This window comes from Oenanthe melanoleuca, chromosome Z, assembly GCF_029582105.1.
Source record: "Oenanthe melanoleuca isolate GR-GAL-2019-014 chromosome Z, OMel1.0, whole genome shotgun sequence".
Classification (NCBI taxonomy): Eukaryota; Metazoa; Chordata; class Aves; order Passeriformes; family Muscicapidae; genus Oenanthe; species Oenanthe melanoleuca.
Genome location: NC_079362.1, coordinates 11,698,576 through 11,725,524, shown reverse-complemented (window position 1 = coordinate 11,725,524; position 26,949 = coordinate 11,698,576). Strand labels below are relative to the sequence as shown.

Genomic DNA, 26,949 nt, shown 5'->3' with positions numbered 1-26,949 from the left:
TCGGAGATAATTTTTCTCACAGGCCTACCAAAACTCAACTACATTAACCACTCTATAAAGAAGAAAGATTAAATACAAGGTCACAGGTTCCAATGCCTATGGTCTGTCTGTTTTTCAAACAGCGTATAGTACAGGTAGAGCAAACCTTCAGCACCAAATAGCATGTTTAAAATTAGAATAACTGCAGCATGATAGAGAACAGTAAAGTTCTGCATTAAGTCCTGTATGGTCTGGGAGACAATTCTTCCAGAAATGCACTGCTCAAAAGAAGAGTATCAGTTTCACAAGGTGGATCTACACAGCCTAAGGATTTGATGTGGTCATCTTTCTCAGAAATATGAACATGCCTCATGGAAGGAATGGACGTGGCAATGTAAATTTGTTCTTGTAAGCTTCAAAAAGGCTAAAGAGCATATGGGTTAAAACATTTATAAAATGATAAAATTTTATAAAATATAAAAAAATATAGAAAACCACTTCAAACTTTCAGATTTTTTTGAAGGGTCTATTTCCAATCCAACATACACTGCCTTTAACATCCTCTGGCTCAACATTCTGCTTTCAAATATGTTTTTAGTTACATATCCATGTTGTTAGATTATTTCTGGCTCTCCTGGAAATTGAATTGTTAAAATCCAAGAAAAGGAATTTTTTTTTCTTTGCCTTGCCTTTTTTTTTTTTCCCCACATAAATGTTTCTGAAGAAGAAGGTGGCGGCTAATTTTATGAAGCGAAAGGAGTTTTCAATAGCAGGAAAAAATCTTCCCTTCTCATCAGCACAGGCTGGACTCCTGCTGGCTAGGTGACATTATGTATGCTTGTTATCCTCATTCCTCATTTTAGTGAAGTCCTTTTGCCTCATTTTGTTCTTTTCAACTGCCTCTTTCCTTCTCTGAGGCTGTGTCTAATACTATAAAATGTCAGAAATCTAACAAGTAATGGATCATCTTTCAAATCATTAGAGGAAACATTAGATCTTTTCACATTTTAATCTATGATGGTAGCTGTTAACTCTAAATTGAACCTTGAACATAACTGCCTCACTGACTGGACTCCACCTATTTCCAAAGCAAATTTTAAGAATGTAAAACATCCGTCAGATAATTACAGACAACAGAAAATTCTGGCAGATTTCTGACAAAGATTTAATATTTTGATGTATGAAGCCTTCAAGATAAGTAAAATATCTGGATTAAAAAAAAAAAAAAGGCATTATCATGTGATCAGTATGTTTTCAAGGCCATTTCCCAGGTATGCAAATATCATGCAATAATATAATATAATAAAAAAAATCTGCTCTTTGAACCACTGCATTACCATTTCCTGACACATTCCTTCCTAACACATGCTGAACAGAAATTTTATTACTGACACATATGTGGTGTAAGACATGAAATGCACATGAAAGACAGAAAATGATTGCATGTTTTGCCCAGTGGTTATGCATACACAAGAATATGCTGTGAGTGCATGCTATGCTGTGCTGTGGTGTGATATGCTATGTGTCAGGTCCAGATTCTGATTCTGCTGACAAAATCATACATCTTTTAAAGAAAAACCTTCAACATTTGTATTAATTCATGACACCTTTCATTCAAATTAAAAGCTTTCATATGTGCAATGTCCAATGCTTATTATATATATAAATCTGTGTCCTTTTCTTGCTCCTCTGCTCCAGAAAGAGCATTCTTATGAAAGAAAATAAACATTTGTGATGAAAGTGCTTGGCAGCCATGCTACAAGCTTTTTAAGGACTTGAGAATATTTCAGCCAGCAATAACAAGTCAGTTAATAGCAACAAATATATCACGTAAAAGGAAGCCTTTAGTGCAAACAGAAGGAATGAACTGCACATTATAAAAATGCAAATACGAGTGTAGAGCCACAAGTGAGAAACTTTAGCTAAAAAAATTCTGCAAGTGCTGGTAGAAGCCCTTTTCATGTAATATGAAGTAATTCTAGACCACACTTGTTAATGAGAAAGCATTGTTCTACCTAATCACAAATTGAGTGAAATCCATGGCATGTCAACTTATTGGAGTGACTTTGAAAATGATTAACAGTTCTCAGATCAAATGTATTAGCTGAGTTGCTACGTTGGCAATTACCTAATCTAACCATCTGTGGACTAGCTGGAACGAATATTTTATGACTTGTAACTTCCAATGCACATTTTGCAGACAGATTTTTTTTTTATATTTCTGGCTCAAGGCACGACTGATGTACCTACAGAATTACTCAGCAATGTTCTGCAGAAATGATAATGATGTAAATCTTAGCAAATGACCAGGCCACTCTACAGCTCTTTGGAAAAATAGTTTGCTAGTGACCAGGAATACTATAATTGGAGAATTTGCAATAGGTAATCTCTAGATGCTTCATTCATTTCCTTTCTCTCTTTATAGATTACATCATCTGTTTGGTGACACATTAAGTTCTTATTCTGTACTGACCACTAGTATGTTCACAGGATGGAGAAAAAAATGGACTTGCTGCACTTTTGCATCTTGAGTGATCATAAGATATCTATTGATTTTAAAACCATGATAATGCCAGTGAAAATTGGTGGGGGTTTTTTGTTGGTTTTTTGTTTGTTTGTTTGTTTTTTCTTTTTCCCAAATAGCCAAATAGCTTCTTTGGAAACATTTCTCTGCACCATTGTGATCCATTGAAAAGAAGGTCTAAGTATATAATATTTTGGAAAAAACAGTTGTAAAGGATAAAAAAAAATTTACAATGTACAGAAGACTTCCCAGGCATCAGGGAAAGGAGAAAAAGAAGAGAAGAAAGTCCTTCTATTCCTTCTGAATAAAATTTAGCATTGAAACACAACACTTCAGAATGACTTAAACCAAGGAATACTTTTGATGAGATGAGATTGAGAGATGCACAAGAACTTAGAAAAAGAATAATTAAATGCAAGGCCTAAAATATCATGGCAGACAATCTCCTGAGGATGGATGCCTAACTACTTTTAATTATTGTTATATAGACATTCAATTAGACATTATTTTAAACCGATTTTAGGTCTCAAAGACAGTAAGGACTTGTATGCTTTTTAAGAAAATCAAGTTCAAACCTGAAAAATCCCACATAAATTGCAATTTTTCCGTGTTCATTCTTAAAAAAGAATTCGAAGGTAAATTATGGCTGTTCAAAGTAAAACTTACATCTTTTGTTCTAATCAGATAACCATATCCTTATGTCATGGCCTCAGGGTTACAGTGGGTGCCCACATGAATGCTCTTGGTGCACAAAAAGAACGCCAGGCACTTGGGCTACATTAGAGCAGTGTCTCAAGTCTGGGTTTTTGTCCCACGCTCACTCTCTTCATCACTAGCAGGGCTGTAACTGAAGCACTGGATTCAGGTTTGGGCTGTTCATGAAGGATGAGGAGAAACTGCCAAGCATCCAGAGGAAAGATGCCAAGGTCTGTAGTGGCCTACAGCATAAGCCTAAGGAGGAGAGCTTGAGACAGCAGTGCTTGTTTAACCTTTTGAAAAGGAACCTAAGAAGTGCTTCCTATTCCTGTCCTACAACCATCTGCAGGAATGTTAAAAAGGTGTCAGAAACATATTTTTCTTGTTAGAGTGATTACCCTCCTCTGAAGAAAAATGTCCAATAATAGCAGTTTGTGGGCTTCAGATAACACACTGGTGATAGGATTGGGGAAAGTTTCTAAAACTTTTGCTAGAGTCCTTATAGATGTTTGAATATTAATTATTGGATGCTTTTGGCTAGATGAAGCTACAGGTAAACTTACTCAGCATAAGAGTAAGTGAACATACTCAGACTGGGGATCTTCAGAGGTCTGTTCCATTCTATGTGCAATCAGTTGTTCTACAGACAGCTGTGAACTGTCTTGTGTTCAAGGCAGTGAGACAGACTGGTCTCTTGAGGACTTCCAAAGGCAGTGAATCAGAAATCCGTAAACTGGCAGTGGCAGTAGTGGATTACATCAGCCTGACATGCTGTAGATCCCTTCCCGCCACAGAACAGTGTAAGCAGAGCATCAGAGATAAAAACACAACTGCCCTCCAATTACTGCATCTCTCTTTTGACCTGGGGCATTTTACTAAAAATCTCTATACCCTTATCCTGAGAATCTTCTGCTCATTAATGCAGTATTTTTGGAATAGGATGGACTCCATATTTCAATGTGAAACCCTTTACATGAACTACTGAATTAACCATGTAATGCTATACAAATAAACTCTATGGCAGAGATAGTTACAAAAATATCTTTGCTTCCTTCCAGTATATATCTTCAAGTGATCTCTGTGCCTTGAAAATTCTGCAAAAAGTCTAGGACCCAAATATTTGTGTGATTTGGAAACCAGAAACATTTCTGATCAGGTAACTTTGAATATTTCCTTTTGATCTTGAAACACTTTCAGAGAAGTTCTTATTTCAACATTTCATGCTACAAAATGATGCATTTGGAAACTCCAGGACTTTGAGACATCTTAAGGCTCACTTCAGGACATGGTTGCTGTGCTGTGTTAAAATAGTCTTCCTTTGTGAAAATAAGAAAAACCTGTACTGAGCATTAAAGCATCAAATTGACCTCTAGATAATTGCACAACTGAGTGAATCTGTGCTGAACCTGCAGGCTCAGGGCCACAAACGCCACCCTCTGTGTGTCTGAAAAGCATTTTTTAGTTCTGGAGTATTTGCTGAGGACAAAATAAGAGCAATAAAAGTGGTAAAACCTAAAAAGCTAGTGGAAAACATAATACTCAATAAAATCTTTTCTCTAGTGTTCATAAGGAACATAATTAGAGATTCTTCGTCTTCTTCCTATTATTCTTCCTGTTCTTATTCTTATTTTATAGTACACTTATTCAGGAAATTAGTTACTGCTGAATGACTGATAATGATGCCATATTAGGAAAAAAAACAGCTGAGACTTTCAGAATTATTTGACATACTTAATGGCTCAATTTAGCCTTAAATTTTATAAAAGAGACTGCCACTATCCTAGTCTCTTTGAAGAGAATGCCATTTTCTGTGTCGTTAATATGTGAGAACAAGTTTAAAGCTTTCCTTTGTGAAAAGTATGTGACCCCAAATATCCAGGCGAGCTATCACTGCACTGGAGAAAGACATAGTTAAAGCAAAGGAAAATAAATAAAGAAGAAATGACAAGCCAAGCATGTAGAACTCAGGCAGGCTTAAAAATAAGAATAAAATCTACTTTCAGCATTATTGTCGAGGGGTAAGCTGTGAAATAAAAAGTTATCAACTGTTTATGAGTTCCTAAATCTGTTCTGTTTTCTATAGCAGACTTTCCTTTTTGTGATTACCTAAAAATTTCACCTTTTCCTGACTCTCCTAGAAAGAAACTTGTGATGCTGTCGGTGTTTTCCCCACTCCACAGGCTTGCAACTGGAATATGGTAAGTAAAGACATAAGTGAGTGGCTGCACAGACTCCCATTTGGATAAAAATCCCTTGGCAGCAATACCCTGCCATGCACAGGATGAAGAATCTGCAATGCTCTGCTATAAATAAGGGTAAAGAAAAGCATCAGAAACTGGCCATCTGTTTGGCTAACCCAACAAGGCAGGTGGTCTTTCTCATCCATATGCTCAACTTCCTAATAACTACAGGGTGGGCAGGACTTAGCACCCTCTTTTAAAGTAAAGAAAAACAAAACATTGCAGAAACAATCTGGATGTCACCGAACAAGGATGTAAAAATCTTACTGAAAGCATTCTTTTTGAATAATTTTATCACATTTCTATTGTGAGGAAGTGTTGTGAGATTCAGATATCTTTGTGTTTGCAAGAGGGGGAGGGAGTGGTTAAATGGTAGAAAGTCTCTGTCACAGAGGAAAGTGAAAAGGAGGATGCTTACTTTCGTGTGTGGAGCATACTTCAGAAAGAAACCACAGAAGAGAAATTCTTTATTTTTTTGTAGATGTTTGAAGAAGTCAGGCAAGCATAAGACTTGAATCACCAAAGTCTGTAGTCTCATCCATCAGTCACTTTTTAAAAGATAAGCCTCTTGACTAAATCTGAATTAAGTTAAATCTCTCTAAAGAGATTTATTTTATAAGATAAGATTTTGCCACCAAAATGTTGTGCTGTAAACTGTAAAAGCTCACACTTTTCTTTTAAATGCCTTCAAAATAACTGCTCTTTATGCCACAATTTTACGTATTTTCATGATATGCTATTTTCAAATGTGCCTTTTTGTTGCTGATCAAGCTAGGATTAGTTTATACTATCTTCACCTGCTAAGGAAACTCCCAGGCATGCACCCAGGCATGCACCTGCTTATGATGCACACATTTTGTGCATATCTATATAGTGCTCTCTGAGAAAAAGCAGTATAACTGTGATACCCAAAAACCAATAAGCCTATAGTGAGTGGAACTTATGCAGTGGTGTTGAAGGCTGTAAGTGGAACATCATTTTAGTTTAAGCACAGGTTATACTCATCATACATAAAACTTTATTAAGCATGAAGAACATTCTAGTTTGCGTTCACCCAATTAGGCCTGCCTGTAATTCCTTGTCATCTGATGATTGAAAGCTAAATGCTTTTCCTAGTCTCATTCCAGTTTCGCATGCCTATGCTACAGAAAGTTTCACCATTCCTCAAAACTGCATGTTTAAAGAGAGTTATTAGCAGAAAGGCTACATATGATCACTTTTGAAAACCTAGATCTGTTCTCATTCCTAAAGAAATCTTATGTACGTACAACACTGATGTTTGTTTGTGAGACCAAAAATAAAATTGAAATTAAGTTCCCATCTCAGAGCATGTGTATACTACATCAAACATCAAGCGTGGGTACACTACAGAAAGAATAATACTAATATTGAGATATCATATTTTATTTTATCCACGCAGAACTGCTTACTTACATGACTATTTTTTTCTTTTATGTAGGAAAGCGGTACATGAAAAGAAAAAATATACCTTTGAGAGAAAAACTGTGGCTTCAGTCTGGTCATGAGAAAATATCATCGTGGTTGCAAAGATAAAGTGAAAGGAGCACCTAACCTCATAATTCAGCTTCTCGCTTTGGCTAATGACAGCTGCCAAGGAGAAACTAATAAATACAATGCAAAGGTATAGCAGCACTTCTGTGGAACAGTATGACTGCCTATAAATATCAGTGTCTCTTCAACCTGCAAAACATTTATAATAAAAAACTCTCCCTTACATTTTTGTCACCCTTTTATTTAACAGTACTAATTTCACCTTATTCTTCACTGAACAAAGGAGAACTTAACTGTGCACATTTCTAGGGAAGAGAGGTTGCCAATGAGCTGAATGGAATCTGAACCATAGCAAATACTGTTTGAAACTTAGCAGAAACAAATCCAACTATTTGTGCTGTGCGGTGCCTTTACCACTCTAAAATTATCTTTGCTTATAATTGATTTCCTTAGCTCATGGTCACCACAGACCACAGTAGAACTACTCCCCCAAATATGCAGGATTACTGCTCCTTTATACCGAGTGGTTTTTGCAATTATGAAACAATACAAGCAACATGTTACTCACTTGTATTTATCTTCTGAAGTGAAATGTGCTTTTCCAGATGTCTACGAAGCTTTACCTCTGCTCCATATTTACCAGTAGTACCATTGTCAGCCAAAATAAAATGAGAATGCATGCTGTTGAGCACAGTCAGCTTGCTCATGGGGTTGGACATTGTCTGGTATGGTCGGACCACCTGCGTTTTAGAGACAGAGGAAAAAGAAGGTACACTAAACACAAAAGATCCTCTGAACAAAATCAATTACAAGATACGAGCTGACAAGATGAAAAAAAGAAATAAATAAAATTAAAATACTGCACTTGAGCTTTACTGTCTTTTTTGTGTAAAGTAGAAAATTACATTAACACTCTCCTTTCAGATGCAGACATGGCTTAAAGGGTTTTCCATGGTAATCTGTTCCAATATTGCCATACCAATAGTATCAATGTTCACTGCTTCTTTTGAAACCCAGCTAATGGTCAGTGTTCCAAAAGTCTGGGTGACTACACACACACACACACTCTATACCCTGTCTGCTGCTGACTATCTAGAGTGTTGCTGTAAAATCTCACCTTGCTCTGACCAAATTCTTTGATTCTTCCTTCAGAAACCCCACCCAGCATAATGCCTCCAGTGTTGGCTCAGAACCACCAGCACTGGAGAAACACAAATGCAAGAGGTCCACTCTTGGAGAGGTTTTACACATTATAATACACAACATTTTCAATTTTCTTGGAAAAAGTATTGGCCCACTGCTAGTATCAGTGAAAGGGCAGTTGTTTGTGTTCACAACAGCTTTAGAAAATTTGTGTTGGATGGAGAGTTTGCTTCACTTCCTTTGATTTGATTTCATCAAGAAAAACTGTGCAGCAGACTGAATAAATTGCCACATTTACCCCACTCAGACAGAACAAATAATAGCATGAGGTCACATTTGGCTGCCGTTTGCTTTTGTGGGTGTCTATTGACATAAGTAAAACTGTACTAACACAGCAAAAGAATTGGTGTTGTGTCAAGGCATTCTGACTGATACTTCAAAGGTTTTCTAGCAATACTACTCCCTGCTTTTCTTACGAATGTCTAGTCTTTTGGGAGAAACAAAATTGAAAATCTGTAAAATGAAGTCCTAGCTGAAGAAATGCTGTAATGAATTGTTAGAAAACTCAGCTGGGCTACCTTTCACCTGCAAGAACTTTCTTCAGTCCTGACATCATTCATTTGCAAGAATTTTCTTCAGTTCTGACATTATTCATTTTTCAGGTCTTGTGCTTTTAATGCACAAATATGTACACTCAAAATTTGACACAAATGTTTGCAGACAGAAATACAATAAGTTATTGATTTATTCCTTTGCTTTTTGACCTCTGTAATTCTAAACAGATCTCCAATTGAGATGCAATTCTTTAAAAATAATGTGTTAGCAATTCTTTAGCCAGAGCTCTCCATACGCATTATTTTCACTTGTGAATGTCTGCCTAACTTTGATCAACTCTCAGCCAGTAAGGAGAGATATTCTCTTCTCCAAAAACTTCTCTTGCTGTTCTAAACCGCCATGCAAGGGGTACCGTGTAAGCTCTTCATCCTGCAAAAGGGAGGGAACAGGTCTGAGAAGACCTAGAGGGCAGCTGGCCAACAGCAAGGCAGTTCACTAGACTCAGTGAGAACAAGTGATAGCTCTGGCTCAGATTTTTTTAAATGTTCTTTCTTTTGATGCCTCATTCATAATTTATTATCATAATTTATTCTACAGCTGCATATGACTTAACAAATATCAGTACACTGCTGGAATGTGTTTAACAGCTAGCTTCTACAGATACAGAAACCATGGACTCCATGTCAGAAAGAAAAGGAAGATTCTTTCTCACATCCCTATGAATCAAATAAAAATCAAATTAAAACAGTGCAGATCTTTTAATATCCACTCCACCTCTCAATAAATGAACACTAGCAAAGCCTTACAGCAGAGGAATCCCTTGAGTTGCCTGTTCATTGTATGAGTACAGGCCACTGTGCAGACAATTCTACTGACAGCTTGTGGTTTGTTCCTGGGAGCCACAGTGCAAAACCTTCTAACTGTGACAGCTTGATTTGCAGTTCTAATGAGTTGCAGTACTGAAGCTTTCTTATATTGACTCAGTAGTGCTGCTGCAGGACAGATTAGAAGCCTATGCTTTTGTTCTGTGTTTAGCTACAAGGTGAGTTACATTATTAATAAATTTTATGTATGTGAAAATAAGACTACAATTATTTTCAATCGAATTGTTCTCAGTATGCACAATTCGACATCTGAATTCTTTTTTTTAACAATAAAATTTCTCAAGCGACAGTGTCAGACTCTTCCTGGCAAAAGGATAAACAAAATCTTCAGGAAGGTAAGAACATCCTAGGCCTCTTCCCTGACAAGCTCCATCCTTGGTTACTTCCTTGAGGTTACTTGCTCTTCCACAACACTCAGCAGATTTTTGATTTCTGACTTTTGCAGTTTCCATTCCTCTGTTCTTTTCAACCCCTTGCATTTTACAGGCAAGTTAAAGAGTTGGAAAAAACTTTGACTTTAAGCTGTCTTATCACCTTCTTTTTTCAGCCACAGAATCATGGAACAGTTTGGGCTGGAAGTGACCTTAAGGGTCACCCAGTTGACCTTAAAGATCCCCCACCCTTGCCAGGGACACCTTCCACTAGACCAGATTGCCTAAAGTCCCATCCAACCTTGCACTGAGAATAGAGAGAACAGGGAAATAATGTCTCTTGACATCTTCCTCTGCAGAGCTGAAAGTAAAAGTTTACACTCAAGACGGTCGGTCCCTCCAAATAGAGTTTAATGAATGTGATAGCAGCCATGCTGTGAAGCAGTGCTCAGGCTGCATGGGCTGAGGGAATTCTGTCAATAGGTGAGGTGCTGGGCTGACCCTAGCCCTTGCCTTTGCAACCTGAGGTGGGCAGCAAGCTTGAAAAGCATTGTTGTTCTCTTTAGATTCCCTGTAGGCACATGACACTCAATATAGACACAGCACTTGAAAAGCCTCTCAGGGTAACTCACCATGACAACGAGCCTGCAAATGCCATGTGAACCAGTGCATGAATCTGAGCAGTCTGTGTGGAGGCAAACAACTTGAGACAGTGAGCTCAAAGTAGTGATGGAAAGAGATGCATGTTTTGCTTCTCAAGGAGTAGCAGCTGCTGTTCAAATCAAGCCATTTCTGCAGCCTTGTTGCTCTGGTGCATACCAGGGAACAGATTAGTTTCTGATTTAAATCAGAGGTTCTTGATCCAAATTCTCCACATAAGCTACAAATATTCCAGTCCTTATCTTTGCCCCTGGTCTCCTACTGAGGTGACTTGGAATTAAACCCAAACCCAAGTAAGAACAGAACAGACCCTGAAAATAAAGACATGCATGCTACAATGACTTACAAAGTGTACTCTTTTAGAAGGGAGAATGACTCTGTGCGTAGGAAGAAACTTATTTATAATCACAGTTTTCTACAAGACTAAGCAAGCCACTTTGCTTTCTCAGTTCTATCAGAATATATGGGGAAATAAGGCAACTTGAGTCCTTTGTTTTTAAATTAGAATCTGAGAGTGTTAACAGTTGCACCATTTTCTACTATATTGCTTATATGTACTGGAGTAAGACATGTGCCTTTAGGGATCTTTAATCATCACAATATAACAAATAGCAAACAGCAATAATATGTCCTTTAACTTGGACAGTTTTCTATATGGCTCTGAGGAAGTCCCCCTGGATTCCCAGAGGCTGGCTGATTTGGAAGGGCTGGCAAATATAATTAAACCCCTCAGCTATGGCTTCTGGATCCATAAGGCCAGGCATGGGCTGAGGCATTAGAAGAGGAGCACCTCTGCTGGGCACGCCTCACTTGCCATGAGGCACGGGGAGACCATCTGCACTGGGGCATGTGCAATGACCAGAGCTCCCCCTTTGCACCTCCTGTCCCTCCAAACCCCATGGCTAAAACAGTCTTCCTCGTCATCTGATGCTGGAAGGGTATGTTTTTATAACTCTTCAGTTCTGATCATAATTTAACTAGACATAGTGCATATAGGCATAAACCCACATCAACGCCAGAGTTACCAAGTCTTTTACTACTGGTTAATCTGCCCCCCCATCCCACCTTTGTGGCCTTTGTTTCTTTCCTAATGATGATTACCTTTACACACTTATAGTACTATTTACATTTCCTCTCCTCGGTTCGTTTCACAGCATTCACCTCTAATGAGCCAATCAATACAGCACACTTTGATTTTTAAAAAGCTTCCAAAACAGCTTCCTCACCAAATGCTTCTAAAGAAACTGCATGCATTGAATAAGAGAGAAAGTCTTTTGAGGCATAAGTAACTGAGGAAAGCTGGGGGAAGGGTGGGAAAACAGTGAGAAGGAAAAGGTAATTTTTGTGAAGACTCTTACTAAGAAGATTTAGTGACATAAATGGCCTACCTCAAGCTGTGTTATGTTCCATTCAACATAGGTGTAAAGGATTTGTGATTAATTAGAGGGTGAAAAACTTATAAATATTTCAGTGGACTAAAGTCTTCAGAAAGCAGCCTGATGAGGCAATAAAAAGGAAGATGAAATTTGATATGCGTAAGCATAAAGCAATGTCATTGTATGTGCATCAGATATGGATAAAACCAGAAGTGCTTTCGTATTACATCATGCCATTGATCTACAATTTTATAAAACTATTAGGGGCCAGGAAGTTGAGAGGATAAATTTAATTTTTCTCTATCAATGTTATATTTTGAAATACTTTTGTCCTTAGTGATGACCCTGTAACTGTAACTGTACAGATAAAATTGTGTCTGCATTACTAAAAGACCTTACCCACATTAGTTATAACTTCATGTTAAACTTTTTTCACTTTCTATCTGATGATCAGAGTAAGTACTAATTCTTTCATGATTTAATCAGAAATAACTTTTAATAAAAGTTATTAATTTTTAAAATAAAATTACCGTACAACCCCTTCAGGTTAAATTGGAAGGATATTTAGAGGAAAGCATTGCTTAAAAAAATCAGAAGTCAGGGGAGCTGCTCCACGTGGTTGGAACACGTGGGAAATAAAGTTCTTTTTCTATCTTTTTCTGCAAAAGAAGGCTCCAGGTCCCCTCAAACAGGCAGTGACCACCTGAGAACTGAGATAGCTTTGCACAGGAGCAAAATAGGAATAAAGGAATAGCAATGTTCCAAAATTCATGGCTAATATTATGTTTTTCTTAACTTCTTTGTTTCTGCTATGTTTCCAGAACCTCATGCCTAATCACTAAAGACAATTTATTTGAAAATTATGTGTACATTACACTTCTTCAGGAAGATACAATGCATCCTTGTGCTCAGCTTTTTCTGCTAATTACCTGCTGTGCTGCACCTCAGAAGAGTTCATTGGTGACTCAGAATAACTGTGACAAAGCCCGATCCTGCTTGTTTGTATGGTATTAGACTACAGAACTCCATGCTAATACAGCTGCCTCTAACAGCTATACTTCTATAGTGAATTGCAATAAACTCCAGTTGGATAATTTTCTTTATAATCGTTGTAACCCCTCTGACTTAATAGATACTTGAATCTTCTTCCCCTTTCCATCTTGGTCATGGATACAGAACATACAGAAAAGAATGGGTTAGGCTAATGAAGACAAGAAGAAGTTCTTTATGTAGATTATGTAGATTGAAAACTATATCTCTTCCACTCAGTCAGTCACTGGCTCTCAGACAGATGTCTTAGGAATGAACCAGAAGCGAAAAAAAAGAAAAGGAAGAGTTCAGAAAAGCTTCAGGCAGCAAATAACCAGTGTAGACAAACTATTCATGTATATAAAATTCAGGAATTAATCTTACTGTATTAAAGTGGAGTTTTAAAAGAGAAGGATGGTGTAAAAGAATAAGAGAAACAGTGGGCCTGTCCTTCAGAAAGAGGCTGAAGGTGAATTTTTTGAGGTCACTCTTATCTAAAATACCCAGTAAGACCTTTCAAAATTGCATCAATAAAAATGTATGGGAGGTAATATATTCTAAGGAGGATAGCCTTCAATTTTGAATTTAACAAATGCATTATAGTATTGTTTGAAAATAAACCAGACTTCAAGTTTTGCAATCAGTGTTTTCTTAAGCACTTTTCCAGGTTCATAGAGTTCTAAGGATGAAGCTTTGATATATTTTCAAGAATAGCTATTATTGAATTGCCCTTATAATATATTTTTAAAGAACATACAATGCAGAAATTTTTATTGCTGCCATGTCAAAACCCACCATCAACCCTAATGGAAAACCTGTGTATATATTGGCTTTTTGCAGCAGACAATAATGAGGGATAGAGAGGACAGGAAAAATAACTGGAAGATTTATAGATACTGGAGGTCAGATATGTCTATATAGGTCTTACATCTTTTCCAATCAGATCCTCTTGATTTTCCACAATGCCCCAGGGAGCTATACCGATGGTGCAGATCTTCCCTCGAGATTTTGAGGCGTGATCTTTCAGGGCATCTCCAACATGCCGAATGACCCCTGGCAAAGAAACAGCATGAAACAGAAATTCATAATTAAGTCTTTTTTGTTCATTATCATATGGATTTAGTACAGACTTGTTATTTTATGGAGCACCTGTGTCTATCCTTACAATTAAGTAAAGCTAAGAATACCTTCCTACTTCTTATTATTAATTTCTGTGAATCCATTTTATTGAATCCAAAAATTACTAAAATAAGAACAAAAATACACAGCTTTAGAAAGAAGAATGGGAATTCTGACAGTTGACTCCAGCTTATTTATCTGCACTTGTGCTCATATGTTCATGCAAGCCTTTGTGTACTTCCAAGCACAGAAAGCAGCATAGAAATTACTGTGTTCCCCACTGCCCACCCCCAGCTCCCTCAGAAGTGCAGCTTGTACACAAATGCTCCCATCGAGGATAGAAATGTGATAACATCATTATGCTACTCTGTGATGAACCTATTTTGCCACTCTTTCCAAACAAACTCAGTCAGCCGAGGTAGATTCCAGCAGAGTATTAGAACCCTCCGTGGGAATCAGTGAGAAAACAGAAATTAGTACAGAGAGAGGATGCTCCCCAGAATTCTTCCAAGTGCTGCTTGCTTACCCTATAGACCAGCTTTGGCAGTGTTTCAGTGCTATCTCTGTGCAAAGGACAATAGTCATTCCCCCTTCTTTTTAATAAAATAATCTTTTAAACTCTATCTACTAACAACTATTTTTAGGATGTGGCTGCACTGAAGCAGCAAACCTGTGGGTTTGCTACAGATATTATGTGATTGTCACTGATTCTCAGTTGCTGAGTTTCCATATTGTTCAAATGTCATGATTTCAAGATGGCTGGATAGAAATTACAATCACACAATTGTCAGGATTTTGGATCTCGTTTTCTGACCTGTAAATGACCCAAGGTAAGAAAACTCCCCACAACCTAAGAGATCCTCTATGTCCTTGAGTCTAGTATTCTTCCTATGGTGGAAAGTTAAAAAAAACCCCAACCCTGTACCTGCCATCAGCTATAAATTAAGCTGTGATCCAACAATCTAAAGGATTTAAAGCAGAAAATCTGTCCAGACTGAAAAAAAATTCTGCTATTTAGAATAATCAACATTACATTTCAGCATTACATGAATATTCAGATCAGCAGTCATGTTTATGGCCAGGTACTCTCTGTCTCTCACACATCACTGTTTCTCAGACCAACAGCAATATTTCAGGACTTCTCAGTTATAATTTTCCATAAGATAAACCCAATTTTAAAATTAATCTTCAACAAAAGAGACTGTACCAAGAAATTCTCAATTTTTTATGACCTCACAAACAATTTTCAGCTGTGCAGTTTGAAAACCTAGTCCTGGAGCAAACAACTGCTTTCCTCCAGACATTAAAGACAACAATGAGAGATCACTGATACTGCAAAACTGCTTCTGGAACTGTATGTTTTTAAAACAGCAGAGAGCCACTTGAGCTACATTATTTTGTCTAGGTAGTTTCTGATTACAGGAAAAACAGTCCTTTTCAACAGTATTTATGATGACTTTCCTGCTTTATTTGTATTGTTTTGGCATTCACAGCTATGAGGATTTGAAAAATGGTAGGAAGCAGCTATGCATTTTCCAAGTGCAAGTGTGTCTGTCCTTTGTTTAAAAAAAAATGCATTAAGGTACATAAAATGTACATTTTTCTGATGCAATTTTAATGTAAAATTTACATGTGTCTTTGCCATCATTATGAAAAGAGTATCTGACAACTAATATTATCATCACCACAGTGCACAGATCAGCACCTGATTTTATTCCTTATTTTTAAGAGATGTGGGGCATATTAAATTTGTGTCTGTTTATCTAACACTCTGAAAGTTATGCCATTTTGCCTTTTTCAGGCACCAAGCCTGCCAGAGTTCGGAGTGTTGGGACAGCACTCACAGACACATAGTGTGATTCCTGGAGCTGCCCTGTGCAAGGCCAGGAGATGGACTCTGATCCTTTTTGGTTGCTTCCAACTCAGCATATTCTATGATTCTGTGCTACTTGTATTGCTGCTGTGATAAAACTGAGGACTGTTTTAAATTTGATGTGCTCTGGAAACCAAGTCCAAGATTTCTATTAAGCATTTATATTCAAACATGTAAGATCCACCATGCACTAAAATTAAGACACGATAGAATGATTACATTGTTTTCCAGAGACAGTAAGAAGATACAGTCTTACTAAAGTGAAAAATTACAGCTTTGTTGCTGCAGCAAATGAGAGTGACATAAGACTTTACAAGTTCATGTCCTAGCTCAAAACATTTTGCAATTTTCTCTAGCAGATTTTGGCTTTCCCCTGAATCTCTCCCCCTTTCTGCCATCTTCAGGGAGGGTAACTGAGCCGTCAATGCCAGAATTTTTTGTCTAAGGACATATGTTTTGCAGCTTATTCCCAAAATGCACATGCTCTCTACTAGGGGAGGTGGGTCAGCTGCTGTCTTGGATCCCTGGGACACCTGCTTGGTGTATCACAGATGCTCTGACTAGAAATGGCAGATGTTGCTCTTGATGAAAATGTAACAGCCAAAAATTAGGTTGAGCTCTCTACAAAAAAGGAATAAGTTTCTCACCACATCCAAAACCCAGAATTTATTTCCTTTAATACTTTGGTCACCTGATTAAATAAAATAAAGGTAATTTCTGGATGACTGTGTTTTCAGTTTTGTATAATAAGAGTTGGACTTCTTTGATTAGCAGTCCTTCCCTGCAGCTTACAGTTGATCTTATAAAGTCTTCCTTGGTGATATACTAATACAATTTTCTCACAGGAGGCTTTATTTTCAGCTCCAGGTGTGCTTTTCATACTTTAGCAAACCTTTTATTCTGTTTTATACCAACTGCCAGGTTGCAATGAACTTGGCATTTTCTTGTTTTCACATAGTACAGAAATGACTAGTAAAATAAAACATAGAATGGCTTTCTAACCTCACAACTTCTGTATTTCTTTTTAACTTTTTTTGTGATGAAGTCTCCTAGATGCTGCTGTGCTTTTATTTCAATGTTGCTCTTACCTGTGTTTACTCCTCCAGTGAATATCCATGCTCCAGTTGTCATTGCAGCCTTAATAAGTCCTTTTCCGAAGACTTGTTTGAGTTTTGGCTGAAGTTCAAAATTCTGAAGGCCCCCATGCACAGAGATGAGAAGTTTGGGGAGCTCAAGTTGCCACTCTTTGGTCATCAGATGCAGAAGAAGGTCAGGCTTTGTGTCAAAAGACACACGTACATACTGCAGAAACAAGGGCAATAGTAGAGAAAAAAAGATTGGTTATACCCACTGGTTTCTAACATATGCTATCTGTGCCCAATTGATAACTTTTTTTTAATGACAAAACCATTAACTATTTGCTAACCTGATGATTAGTTTCTAGTTAAAAAACTAGGAATAAGGGAACACCTGCAATTCACAGGCTGGACAATTTTCTTTAGGAAATTAAGACATTAATTGGCTCAAAATCCTTAGCAATGCTTGAAAGATTTATGTCTACAATTTATAAATGCAAAAACTGGAGCAAAAATGTAAGAGGGCTGCCAAAGGTGACCAAGGTAGTCAGGATCACAACTGTGTATTTACTTGTACCTTATTTTCAAATTAATGAATTCAAACCCTTAAAAGGTAAGAAATAACAGATTAAAAACTCAGTTCTTCAAGCACACATAAGTATAACTGAGCAAGACTACTAAACTGATACTTTCCCGATAAAAAAATGCTAACTATGTACAATTTACACAGGTTCATTATCTTGCCTTAGAAGACTTTAGATCCTAACATGGCTGCGAAACAAATTCATGCATTTCCAGTTGCTGGCTGTTCTGTGCTACACATGCAGCAGTTTGTGCCAGAGGGATCATGTATGTGCTCAGAGATAACAATTGTCTTCAAAATTCCTACAGCACTCCCATGTCACACAAACACCTGTCTCTCTGTTACAAGCCTTTCTCCTGCTCTTTCAGTTGTCATTGCACAAAACCTGTGACAGGGCAGGTGATATTTTTTTTTTTATTTCTAGTTACATATCAGAAACAGGAAAAAATTCTTTCTGTAGCTGCTAAGATGTGGAAGGATCCTCCCAATAAAATAAAACAGGTTGCAGAAAGCACTCATCTGTCAAACTTCTGATTGAATCAGTATCTGTAGAGCAACTTCAGCAGTCTTTCTCTTGATGGGCTGTCAGCACAGACATCAGCTGTAAACCTTTGCCTTCAGCCTGAGGAATACCGAATCCTAATTTGTTTATTGTAACATGCCAGGTAGTATAATATCCATACATATTATGCAATGATTTTGTCCCTTTTTGATACATCTAATCGGTATTTCTCGCCAAAAGTTTGTTCCTTTTTAGCAATACCATATGATAATAAAGTGGATTCCTTTCTAGTTGAATAAGAAATAAGGCTTTGACATTTTCCAGAAGAAACTGCTAATAGACAGGATTTTTTGCAAGAATGGGTCATTACACAGTAAACATCTATTGATAACATTTCTGGAAGCAGAAGCCAGTTTGCACAATTAGTTGTGGGGTCTGAGCAAGAACTTGGGAATGCACATTCACCCCAGTGCATCAGTAATACTCTCTGCAGCAGCCAGGCTGCAGCTACTGGACATAAAAACCACAGTATTCATGCCTGTCAAGCTCATTAATAAAGATGAACTGCCTCCTCAGTAAATACTCTGTCAATTTCCATGTGAGATAAAATCCTGTATGGCACCTGATCCCACTGAGCAGATTAAACCCTAAGAGTTTTTAAATTGGGATTTGAGAGTTGTCAAAGTTTTAACACACCAGAGGAGGTGTAACAAGAATGATCCTTTTCCCTTTTTATATGTCTTAGGGAGATCTGAGGTTGAAAAGGAGGCAGCCTGGAGGCGTTCACAGACAACATCCTTTATGGAGCCTTCATGAAAACTCTGTTGGTCAAACGGTGGAGTCTTTGGTTTGAAATCATTGGTACCTCACTGTTCTTTTTGATGAAGACAGACTGGAAGTCTTAAGAAGATAATTAAAGTGAATTCACACTGAAACATAGAAATATGCTGAAAACATGCCATTGCATCATAATATTAAGATGAAGGCACAAATGGCATCAGATGTGTATCATCTTATCTGTATACTGTTTTCTTGGCTTTTTTGATTCTTTAGCCTTTTTAAAAAATACCTCAGAATGTGTGATTTCACTGTCCCTGCCTTCTTAAGTTTATTAATTATTTTTCTTATACATGAAGACCACTGAATTCTAAAAAATATAAATCTATAAAATGAAGAAGCATTTTCTTGTATTTTTTTTAAAAGTAAACAACTCATATTGGAAGCAACTGCTTACTTTTTACACTGCAGGAAAACTCCTGCTATACTTAGCATAATTTTACTTTACAAATCTAAGTTTTTTTTCATGTAAATTAAAATTTAAATCAAGTGAGATAAGATTTACTGGTATAGAAGTTTTTGGCAGTGATGCCAAACATGATTTTTCTTTTGTGCATAGCATTCAATTTTTGTGACTATTTGAATAATTTTTGCTCTTACTAAGGCAATTTTTAGTTTGGCATACTTGAATTTACTCTTTTGCCATTACTTAATAGGTTAGCTAATAAGTAAAAGAAAATCCTATTTTCAAAAGTATACATTAATTTATAAATCACAACTTTAAGGCCACTTTTGCCGGTAACAGAAATTTGTGTCATCTCATCTTGTAATTGAATATCTAGCCTGATCAGTTTTTGCTTAGAATGTTAATGAGTATTTCTGCTGTTCCTGAATTCTCTTGCTATATCCTCTGGAGGCAGATACAAAATTTGAATCTAGCCAAACCACTAGGCTGTTGTGCTGTGAAATTCCATACCTGGCGTAGCTGTCAGCTATAGAAACTATCGGTTCTAATGGGAAATAATTTAGCCCTTTCTTTATGGGAAAAGTATATGGATAGGATACAAGAAATCAGTTTTTATGTGTCAGCAGGGCAAGTTAGGAAGCAAAAATACAGTTCTAAATCAGAAAATCTACATACTGACCTGACTGACATCAACACAGAACGTGAAAGGGCAAAGCATCAAGCTCGAGCTGTAATGCCTACTTTATCCCTAGACTAGCACAGTGGTAGTTAGTAAGAGTCCATTTGTTGCCAGTTGTTTCACTTTTTTTGTCAAGTGTTCTCTAAAACAAACCTATGGCCATCATCAGTCAAACAGCCAGACACAAGTTGGACTCCAGTGCTTAGGGCAAAAGTCAAAATTCCTGAGAAACAGAATAACTACTCTTTTGTACTTAAGCACAGCTGTCTCATTAAAGTACTTGGTGAATGACTGCAGATGAGAGTGTCAGTGAATAAATTAAAGACACTCAGAATTTTGTTGTACTTCTGAGAGTAAATCTATTCAGACAACATTTTGTGATCTGCATTATAACATTGCTCCTCTACTACTTCTTGGCAACATATTTAAATTTCTATCACTTCAGATATGTCTTCAAATTAAAGACTAGTTTCCTCAAAGTGTGATCCTCACAGGAAAAAAAAAAAAAAAAAAAAAAAAAAAAAAGATTAAATTCTCATAGAATTAAATAAAAAACCTGCTATTTAGACTGAAACCAGATTGGTTCTGTATAAATTATTTCTTAACCCTTAAGGCCTAATCCAAGTTCCACTAAACAATCAGTGAAAGTACTCTCATGGATTTAAATGGCTTTGGAATAAGGTTTTTCTTGTGTTATTTCCCCTTTTTCTCCATGTAGAACACCATCTTTTAAATCCTGTAAATATTTTTTAAGAACTAATTTACTATAACAGAAAGAATGTTTGCTGCTTTTTCATGGTTTATGCAAGTTATGGGATTATCTTTTCTTTTCCTCTCAAAAGCCCTGGTGACTTTTGTCATCCTTTTTATACAGTTTTTATAAAACTCAATGCATTTTAAACCAAGAAAAATATCTTTTTCTATGACTGACTTCCAAATATCCTTAATAAAGTTTAAAGGATCTGAATATTAGCAACTTTGTCTAAGTAACTGTTAATGTTCATTGCAATTCTACAGCTGTTTTCATGTTTCTATGCACCATAAGAAAATTTAAGCAGATAACACTGAAGCAAACTTCCTTTATTTTGCAGCTGCAAACTTATTTTAGGATTTTACTCTGCATATGAAATGTATAATTGAAATGCATTTAGTGAGGAGGAATCTATTTAATTCACTCAAGGCTTTTCAAACAGCCATCTTCCATTTAACCCTGAAAACTCATGATGAAAGAAATTTTAGTTCTGCAAGCAGCAATCATTTGAAGAAGTTTATAGACAATCCAGGCCCACTAATTAATGAGAGAACATTAAGTGTGTGTGTGTGTCTGTGTGTGTGTGTAAAAGCAGATAGTGTATTAAAAATATTGGTTTAGTTTGCTCACAAGTGCAGTGCAAAATGCATCACAGCAAGATTGTCTTAACTGGTACACTGATGAACAGAATATATTTTCAAATTTTTCAGAATATTGCTCTTAATTGTAATGGAATCACTTACATTAGTTTGATAATTGTTTTCTGACATAATAAAATGCTAGTATAAAGCTAATTAAGCATATTACTTCTTACACTACAAAGAGCTAACTAGTGTAAGCAGATCATATTTTATTAGTTTTCTTGTATTTTTATCAATTTTATTTGCAAAACCTCTTAACAAAATTTATGTGCATCCACATTCCTCTCAAATCTTTTTACAGTTGTTAAATTTGAAAATCTGCTATAAAAACAAAATAAATGCAGACTAGCAAAATCGTTAATTGCGTTTCTTACATATTAATGGGATGACTCACTTGTAAAGAAAATATGAGATTGACAGGGATCTAAACACCACAGTCTTGTTGCAGGATCATCTAAGGTTGCATGAAATTGAAGGAAAGGCCTTTATAGTAACTGATCTTGTTAACTAGTTAATCTAAGCTATGTGTTTCTTTATACTTCCCTGCACAAATTATTGAGCTATTCACATTATTGATTTAAGGAGGATAGTGCAGCTGCACTGAAGATACTTTAACAACTATATAGCAGTAGCAAAATTCATTCTGTTTGGGAATTTTTGTTCCATGTGCCATGTAAACCATGTGGTTTACCATATGTAAACCTACATCTTTGCTATTTTGTTCCAAATCCATGTGCTCTGTTACAATTTAAGTATAATTTTCATTTCCGCAGCTAAAGATCTCTTTGTTGTTGTCTGGTGGCAACTGATATAATATTGTATCATGGAAAATATATTTATATTTAATATATATTTTGTATTAAAATCTAATTCTGTTATTTCAAATGCAGAAAACAATTATCAGTCAGTTTTATATGTACTAATCTGTTCCATTAATTGACTCCTGGCTTCCCAAATATAAATCATGACTCCTATTAACAAACCTCACCTAATTCTTTGTAGTCCAATCCAGAAAAAAATTAGCAATTTTGCTGTTAGCACAGACCAAGAAAATAAATACTACTCAGTTTGGTGTTTCCCTTGCTTAGTAATTTTTGAGTGTGGGCATCCATTTCAGGAAAAAGATAGGGAATAGGTGGAACATTTAATGCCAATGTTTTCCCCTGAGGTTTCCCTTGATTTGGTCAGCTTGCCTTGTAAGGTTATTTTATTTGTCAAAAGGCGCAATATAAACCTACCATGATTGCCACCAAAAAACAGATCGCATGTTGTAGCGTTATTTGGTAGCCAGTAGTTAGAAAATTATTAGCACATTTTTAGCAAGGACTAAACTTATCCTGTTTTCTTCTCTTTATCTTTCTTCCCTTATACACACTGATCAGCTTCTCTGCACTTGGGCTTGAGAATATACAGCTGAACAAGAGTATTTCCAAGAGCTTTACTCCCTTCTTTTAAAGCCTTATTTTATCAATGTAATGTCTTCTTTTTCCTTCCTCCGCTGAAAAAGCTGGTGGGTTCCTCTGACCGAGGAAGTTCTTGGCTTCCACAGAAAGCTTTGGATTTGCTGAGTTTTATTTATCATGGAAAATCCTAGTACCCAGTAAATGCAAAGGTAGGAGTTTAATTTTCTATTAATAAAACTGCAACAAGTAGTTAGGCAGCTTTTTGACTATAGCCTACCCTAAGATCTGGATCTGGAAATATGAACACACTGACACCTTCATGCTGCTTTCTGTACCAAACACATTATAACAAAATTCTTTAATCCATTTCCATTTAAATGGTTATGTAAGCCTCCTTATTTGTGTTTTGGTCTTATGAATGGTATTTTTCTCACTGGTGGTAAGCAAGCACAAAACCCATTTGAGAGATATTTACTGAATTGTTTGATTTGAAGCACTTTTCTCACTAGCGGAATAATCAAATTTCTGGAGACTTTATAGATTTTTTAATAAATGAAGATTTTGTTTCCAATATCTTGTGTGGAGATTAATGATTACAAAGAGGAAGCATATGCAACTTCCTGATTCTAGTCCAAGAAAATAAATCTGGAGAGTTTACAGCAATAAGAGCATTGTCTTTATTTATCCCTAAGTTTTAGATTGTTGTTTAGTTTTCTGAGAGTTTAAGTCCCTTTTTCCATTCTCTTTCTTTTTTCTAAATTGTTCATGGTTTCACTCCTGACTGCACTCTGTGACAATGTTTTTCTTTTCTTTATGCTGACTTTCAGTTTTATCTCCACAGTTTCACTTCAACTGAACACACTCTAATGAGTCTTAGAGCATGTCCTGTCTCTTCTGGCACTAAGCCAGGACATCAGAATCTGCAAAGATGAGAAATCCTCTAAGAGAATTGGTGTCAACAGCTTCCCTAAAACCTTCATAGTTTCTCGACTCTCCAAGACTACTTTTACCTGGGCAGGGCTGTTTATTGATTTATAGCAATCTTCAAGGACATCACTGAAAAAGTTCTCATAAAATTGGTTCAATGGAAAGAATCAATATCAGTTAATAACATTCCTTACTGTATCTTTGGCCCTCAGCTTGGTCCAAAGATTTGGACTAAAGATTTGAAAATCAGCCTTGCTGATTTTTCAGTGACTGGCTATCAATTGAACACACAATGTCTGTGATACAGTCTGAAAAATTACCTAGTTTTCTGTTTCTTGGTGCTTTCTGGTTTCTATTAAAAGAAACCATCCATCTCCACAAACAGAACCATCCACTTGAGTAGTCACTCCAACTTCAACACCTCTGTACACACTGAGGAAAATATTTTGTCCTTGCTAGCATAGTACCCGAGATTTTCACTGTATCTAATCTCTATTCTTTATGACAGATCCAAGACACCTGTTGGAAAGAATTCATGCACAGAAAACAGCACTGGATTGCTGGGCAGGTTATTCTGCAGAGTGCAGAGGAGTTCAGCTTGTACCCTCATTGCCAAAGCAGTGTATTGGCAATGAAGTGCTAGGCACATACTCCTCTGTCATTCCCAAAAATCCAGGTTCTGCAGTTTAGACAGAGTAAGAGAGATTGTTCATTTCATGCAATATTACATAGGAGAAATACATGCATGGGTTAGTGTGTGTGCTGGAAATGTTTCTCCAAGTTAGTGGAGCAAAGCCTTCAGATCAATACACCTTGGTATCACTCCACAGGGAAGGAGCAACTTCTCACTCAAGGGATTTCCTAGTGTCTAGATTAGATGCCTCTTATTTCACTGAAAATGAACCATAAGTCTAACAGGTCTATCTTCCTATACATGTCTGGTGGAATATTAATGGGAATTTGGTATATTTAAAATTTGTCAGTTTTCCAGACACAGCCAGCAATGGGAAATCATAGTCGAACTCTAAACTTATTCAGAGAAAGAGGGATGAGTAGCCATTGGAATAAAATTAAGACAGTAGCACATTAATTTGTCTTCAGCCTTCATAAAGGTAGCTCCTCTTACACTGCACTCTAGCTTTTAGTAAATTTTGTTCACCAACTCTTTGGCACACGATACATAAAAGCATACATTCCAGTCATACACTCAATAATATTTTAGCATGACGCTAAGAAAGAATGTTGCTCATTCTTTGTGAACGCTTACTTTTAGCTAGCAGCATTATTTATCTAAGAGAAAAGCATGGTTACCATGGCTTTATTGGAGTGGCCTCCTCCTTGGAACTCAATGGTTCCAAAAGCGTCCGTCGGGCTGAGCTGCGTGTGCTTGCTGATGGACCACTTCTCCGACTGGATGTCATTGCGAGGAAGCCTGGCTTCGCTTTTCTCATTCTGAGTCGCGGAGGCGCTCGGAGGCTGTCCGATGTGCTGGCCTGTTAGACGCCCACAGCAACACCTATGGCATTGAACAAACAGAAAACCGAGTCACGTGCATGCATAACCTGAACAGGGAAACAAACTACAAAAAGAACCCAACCCCTTTCCAACTCTGCTGATTCCTTTCCTGAAGACTTTATGTACGGAAGCAATACAGTCCATATATTTCCTTTCTTTCCCTGTGTCTTGTTTACTTTGGACTCTCTGTATTTAAAAAAAATCATGCTTTATTCTAAATATGTACAAAATGAATTAAAGAACATAATCTCTTTTCTTCAAGTAATATCAGGACAAGTAATCAGTTTTTGCATGGATTAGCACAAATTTTAAATTGCTAGTTTAATGCATCTATTTGCTTTTGACAGTGTTGTGTGTCATGCGTCCAATTTAGGTAAATATTCACTGCACTGAATATTGAACTAAGAAAAGGAAATTATACACAGATGCTGACCCATCCTGATTTATGTTTTTTCTTACAAAATAACTTTTGAAATGTGAACAAATAATTCCCATAAGAATCCATCACTCCAGACGGATCTTCTGAACAAATAAGTTTTCAATATATTTATATCCAGATCCATTGTGTGCATATATATGGAGAACTATTTAACCAACTTTCATTTTTCATACAAGTAACATGCAATTACCTATGGGGGTCTTTGGTGCTGGGTATGATATGAACACATTCTCTCTTGTAAAATGCTCTTTCTATCCATGATTTCTGTGCCTGAAAAAGAGAAAGCAAATGCCTTGAGCTCTGTTAGCTTATTATATGCAACATATAGTACAACTTAAGGAAAACTTCAAATTGAAGAGAAAGTTTCACTGACTTTTCAGATAAGCAGTGCACAATTTGCTGAGGGCAAACATTCCATTAGAACTATGGTTCCCTTCTAGTACTAAGCACCCACAAAAGGTTTAAATATTCTTTTCTTATTCACTAGCCAGATGACCTTGATGCTGTCACATATATTCTCATAACAGAGGAAGAAATCTCTGGAGAAGAATTAACTCAAACTCCAAACCTTCCTGTACAGTAGAAAAAACCTTACACCTATTCATTAAAACCACCTCTGTTTCCATGTCAGTGATACAGCTAAGCCAGCTCTAATTAAAAAAAAAACAAACAAACCAACAAACAAACAAACAAACCCCTTCAACGAAACCAACCAAATTAACCTAAATATTTTTACACAAGCACTGAGAGTGCTGTTTAACACAGAGGCAGAAACTGCAGTTTCTGAGCGGACATCTTAATTATAAAAAATAAAAGAAAAAAGAAAAAAAAAGAAAAAAGAAGATCTGTTTCTGAAATGGGACACAAAAAATTTTATACATTGAGACAGATGATTGGCAGGTAGCCTCTAAAACAGGTCAGTAAATTGTTGTTGGCTGTTGGTTGTTCATAACACTCAGGTTCTTCCACCACATGTTCACAGAAAATAAGGAAATTTACTGCAGCATAGTCTTAATTGTCAGATATAAAAGAAGTCTTTTTAAACAGAGAGATGAGTAGGAAAGAAAAAGGGAGGAGAGAAGAACAAACATAAAACCAGAAAGGAGAGAATTTCAGAGTTCTGGAATATTTTTTATCATCTAGGAAATCCTCACTCCATATAATATGAGTTCTGGCAAGCTCTCTAAAACATTCACACACATAGAATTTTATTATTTCATTTAATAAGG

At 36.6% G+C, this 26,949-nt stretch overlaps 1 protein-coding gene across 2 annotated transcripts in view; it reads right to left on the bottom strand.

Moving 5' to 3' along the window:
- The window catches only part of TRPM3 (transient receptor potential cation channel subfamily M member 3), a 263,965-nt gene that overhangs the window by 111,927 nt on the left and 125,089 nt on the right, over positions 1-26,949 (bottom strand). For both annotated transcript variants that reach the window (XM_056513620.1, XM_056513622.1), the window contains exons 2-6: positions 25,911-25,990; positions 25,078-25,282; positions 17,050-17,263; positions 13,898-14,022; positions 7,520-7,691 (exon numbers count right to left, since the gene is read on the bottom strand). In XM_056513620.1, the coding sequence (XP_056369595.1) occupies positions 7,520-7,691; positions 13,898-14,022; positions 17,050-17,263; positions 25,078-25,282; positions 25,911-25,990 (796 nt within the window). The remainder of the gene's footprint in view (positions 1-7,519; positions 7,692-13,897; positions 14,023-17,049; positions 17,264-25,077; positions 25,283-25,910; positions 25,991-26,949) is intronic.